Source organism: Sinocyclocheilus anshuiensis, unplaced genomic scaffold (genome assembly GCF_001515605.1).
Source record: "Sinocyclocheilus anshuiensis isolate Anshui unplaced genomic scaffold, SAMN03320099.WGS_v1.1 scaffold419, whole genome shotgun sequence".
NCBI lineage: Eukaryota > Metazoa > Chordata > Actinopteri > Cypriniformes > Cyprinidae > Sinocyclocheilus > Sinocyclocheilus anshuiensis.
Genome location: NW_015548228.1, coordinates 2,197,435 through 2,202,387, shown reverse-complemented (window position 1 = coordinate 2,202,387; position 4,953 = coordinate 2,197,435). Strand labels below are relative to the sequence as shown.

The 4,953-nt window shown below is 38.5% G+C and overlaps 1 protein-coding gene across 1 annotated transcript in view; it reads left to right on the top strand.

Moving 5' to 3' along the window:
• Positions 1 to 4,953, top strand: part of LOC107654542 (GRB2-related adapter protein-like) — a 10,100-nt gene that overhangs the window by 2,665 nt on the left and 2,482 nt on the right. The window contains exon 3 of the mRNA XM_016441663.1: positions 473 to 592. Within this exon, the coding sequence (XP_016297149.1) occupies positions 473 to 592 (120 nt within the window). The remainder of the gene's footprint in view (positions 1 to 472; positions 593 to 4,953) is intronic.

Below are 4,953 nucleotides of genomic sequence, written 5' to 3'. Positions count from 1 at the left end.
CCATTTTTGGAAGGCCAAACAAAGTAGTTTCGCTTTCACAACGAAACACAGCGTCACACACCGCGGGCTAGAGTGAGCGGCGGCAGCCTAGAGTGAGCAGAGGCGGCGGGCTTGAGAATGGCGCGGCCGGCGGATTCGACAAAGGAGTGTCCGGCGGGCTTGTGGCAACCACATGTGACGACTCCGGGCTGATCTTCCCACATCGTGACGTAGACATGTGGGGGCGTGTTAGAACGAGGCGTTTTAGGTAGGCGTGGTTGACTCTTAACTTTTATAAAGAATATCTCTTTGGATTTGAGACTTTAGTCTTTGCAACTTTACAAATCTTCTTGATGCACCAAGAGCTTGTAACACTCCAAAGAGAAAGGAAAAATTGAAATCGCATCATATGACCCCTTTAAGTTACAGCAAACTTTCTAGCTGTTTATAGCATGTCTAATAGCGCTGCTGTGCCCCTCTATCTCACCCACAGATGGTTTGCGGGCCGTATCTCCAGACATGTGGCCGAGACTCGACTGCACCAGCAGGAGTGTGGAAGCTTCTTAGTAAGAGAGAGTGAGAGTGCACCTGGAGAATTCTCCATGTCGGTGAGGTAAGACACATCCCAGCCTTCCTAACCTATAGTCTGCTGTAAGCGCTGTTGTTGGGGTCGTTGTAATTTGTTGTGTGCTGCATGCCTCTTAAAAGCATAACTAGAAATCGAATAATAGGGAAAAACTGTAGGATCCATCAAAACCCATCTGACCTACTTTGCAAAGGAAGCCAATATATCCTCTGCTGCTTAAGAAAATGTACCATGAAGTTGTCTGAAAATGAGAGCATCAGAAAGCTATTACGTCGGAGCAGAGATTTAATTTAAAATTCATCAAGTGCGCTGGCGCTGGAATCACATTATTATTCTGACTGGCTCGTTACCATCCACTTCTTGATGGCTGAGTTGGGTTTGAATGGTAGAGCACAAGCCTGTCTGGGATCCCGGGAACGAGCTGGCTGGGATAATCAGCGCTGCGGTCTTAGGTGAGGGCTGGCCTCAGGTGCGGAAGCACCGGCTTGGGTTATTGTGAGATTGAATGACTGCACAGCACACTATGAAGAGTGGAATTGGCAGCTGGTCTGCAGGTCCGGTGCTAATGTGTGACGCAGCTCTGCATGCATTCCTTGAGAGAGTGCTGTCTGTGGATACAGATTACTAATCAGACTGACACAGGTGTGATCTCTGTGTGATCGAAGAAATCTAACTCTGGCATGTCCATAAAAGCTGTGAAATGTCAAATCAAGGTCATAGTGCAAAATAAGCAATGTGAATGCCTGGAACGCCTCTGATTTTGTAAATCTTTGATGACTTTGGGCATTAATGTCCAATGCCATTCAGATTTGAACTGGGTTAATGGGAAGAGACCCTAAGAAACCTCAGATGCTCTGATTATTTTATTTTCCACAGTACTCATGTTCCCGTTTTTCTTTAAGACCGTAAGCCACCATTTTAAAGATATCCTGGGATTTTCAGATATAACAAATGTCTGGCCATGACAGCTTCCTCTTTTTGGGTTTCAGCATATTCATTAACATGCTCTAAATACCCCGAGTAAGTGTTTTTTATTGTGCAAGGCATGTTTAAAAGACCATTTAAGACTATGTTTGATTGCTCAACAGAATCGGTGAGCAATTTATGTTGAATGTTGATATCTACGTCTGGTTGGCAACTCAAGCATGGAGCCTGCATTAATTTCAATATAAATTCAGAAAGCAGTTTTTATAGTATTTTTATAGTAAATTCTTAAAATCCTGGAAAAATGTACATTAAGATATAAACAAATCATTCTGTAATATCTTGCATAACTAGAAACTAGAAATTATACACAAAGTTTGGGTGATGTACACTGGGGTCGTTTTTTTTTTTCTGAGAAATTAATACTTATATTGGGTAAGGATGCATTAAATTGCTCTAAAGTGACAGTAAATATACTTATAGCGCTACAAAATGTATATTCAAATGATTTCTGAAGTATCATGTGAGACTGATGACTGGAGTAATAGATGGTAAAAATTCAGTTTTGCCATCACAGAAATAAATCACTGCCTTGGAATTGTAAGGTTCTATCTGCATTCTGAGCAGTTTTCAAAGTGTTTGCGTTCCATAGACTTCTGTAGATAGAAGCCTTTTTGTTTTCTAAAAAAAAGGCCCAAAATGTACACAGCTTACAAACGAAACATCAAATAATGTAAATAAGTTGTCACAGAATAACAATATGTGAATAACTACATTTTGAAAAAATGTCAGATAGAATTTTATAATTCCAAGGTGGCGAAATCACATTTTAAAATATATTAAAATAGAAACGTTATTTTAAATTGTAATAATATTTCACAGTATTACAGTTTTTACTGTATTTTTGATCAAACAAATGTAGCCTTATAGTGAGCATAAAAGACTTCTTTTGAAAACATTAAATGTTACCCACTTCATACTTTTGAATAGTAGTGCATTTTTAGTGGAAGTTTTTTGTGCAGGAAACCACTCGTTTAAAAAATGCTGGATTGTTTCAACCCAAATATGTGTCAAATATGGACAAACCCAACCAATGGGTTAAAAAATGTATTAAAATAATTAACCCAACAGTTGGGTTTGTCTATATTTGACCCAAATTTGGGTTGAAACAACCCAGCATTTTTTAGTGTACATTAAACACACATTAAATGCATGCAAATGCAACTTAAAAACAAATCTTTTATAAACATCGTTTTCAATGTTTGTATGATATCAGCTTTACAGTTTGTCACTGGGGCCATACCATGTCAAAAGTTACTAACTAATGTGAACTTTTAAAGTACAAATAATGTGTACCCTTTAGAGGTAAATAAAGTACAAAAATGTACCTTTTAGATGTTAGACCTCAGGGTACCACCCCAGTGACAGCTTTGTACCTTTTTTCTGAGTGTGTACAAAGGAGGTGCTGTCTATCTCATCTGGCTGTGTGCCACAGGTCTAGTCACTCTACTTGGCTGAATGAAGATTGCTGAAGAAGATAACTCAGCTGTGAAATATCTAGAGAACCATCTGCTCCATTTTAAAGTGGGACACTGACTGACTTGCCAACCAAACCAAGTTTAGATAGCTTGAGTGGCATGACCACTGCAATGACATTCTTCTATGCATATTAAAGTATACTGTATATACATTAGTTCACAATTGCAAAAGCAAACATTCCTAATCCTAAGTATTAAACCCTTCACTCTAAGTGTAACTTGTCCTGCACTATTTGTAATACATACATGATGCTTTAAAAAAGTGGGTCTTGTTGAAAAGTTTCAGAGTGCTAAGTTATTTCTAAGTGATTGGACTTTTTTACCTGGCTAGCAACCACTTAACAATAAGTTAAAACTACTTAGAACACCTCAGCAGTCACAAGACTTGCTAGTGTAAGCAACCACCTAGCAACACCTTGGTAACCATCCAGAACAACCTGCGTATTTATTTCATGATGACAAAGGATCATTAGCATCGGCCTATCAATCATCTTCAGTGAAAGGCGAGAATGCCAGCAAGCAGGTAATCCTGCACTGGGGAGCTAAAGCTGTCACTGGGCTGTTCACTAGATAAAATAATTAAACTGTCAATCACAGTAATTCAAAAGAAACAGCTTTATAACAGCAGTAAACTGTAGACAATGCAACATACCAGAGCCATTTGCTGTTACCTCAACACATGCAAGATGTACTTGCCTTGCTACAAACCACAACAGCTTTGAAGGTTTAAGCACTGAATGTAGGTCATTGTTAATGGCACTGACGGCTGAGAGAAATGACCACCAAATCATTCACATCTATATTTAATTACAGCTTCTGTCCTCACCCATGCCCTAAACCTCATCACCAGCATATCATGCACATACTTCGCTAGACTTTATTTCTGTTAAAACAGCCTAATCTGGCTGGACTTGTGACTCAATTGTGCTTGTGACTAGTTTAATCAGCACATAGCACTGAAGGATGAAGCATCTATATCTGACTTTCAGGAAGCTTTGGAGGAAGTGCAGTATTTCACATTGACAGTCACAATATTTTAGGTTTATTGAAATGCAAGCTCTCAAACATTACGCTTTTCACTTTCTTAAAATGAGCAAGTCTTGGCACTTGGTTTTCAGGTAAACTGAGTGACAAATGGATTTTATCATTGCTGCGCTGCAGAAAGCAGAGAGATGTGTATCATTGTGAATGCACAAAAAATGATTGGATGACTCACGCTCGTACCTTTGATCTACTTTACACTGAAATATCAAGATATCTTATTAATATTCGTAAAGCGCAATTCATCTTTAGACATGCTTTCGTCATACAGTTGAAAGAAAGTTTGCTGTTTCAAACACTGAATTATTTAAATGTTATCACGGCTTTGAAGAGAATACTTGCAGAATCTCTTAAAGATGTCTAGGAGCTTTCTATGCTAACGCAACCAAAGAAACATCAAAACTTTATTTAGAAGACATGCTGACTAATTGTTGTGAAATGTTTGGCCTGCATTGAGTATAGCTGTTTACAGATCCTAAAATGTAAAAATAAGACAGCGCAGAGAGGATGTTTTGAACCTTACTGTTTTAAACCTGTCATGATTGTTTAAAAACCAGCAAATTCTTTCTTTAAAGTGTTTTGGTTTAAAAGTGTGTGTGCGTGCTTTTTTTTTTTTTTTTAAAGGGGTCATATGATGTTGCTAAAAAGAACATTATTTGGTGTATGTGGTGTAATGAAATGTGTTTATGCGGTTTAAGGTTAAAAAAACACATTATTTTCCACATACTGTACATTATTGTTTCTCCTCTATGCCCCGCCTTTCTGAAACGCGTCAATCTTTACAAAGCTCATCGGTCTAAAAAGCGAGGTGTGCTGTGAATAGCCAGCTATCCAGTGCATTGTGATTGGCCGAATACCTCAAGCGTGTGATGGAAATGTTACGCC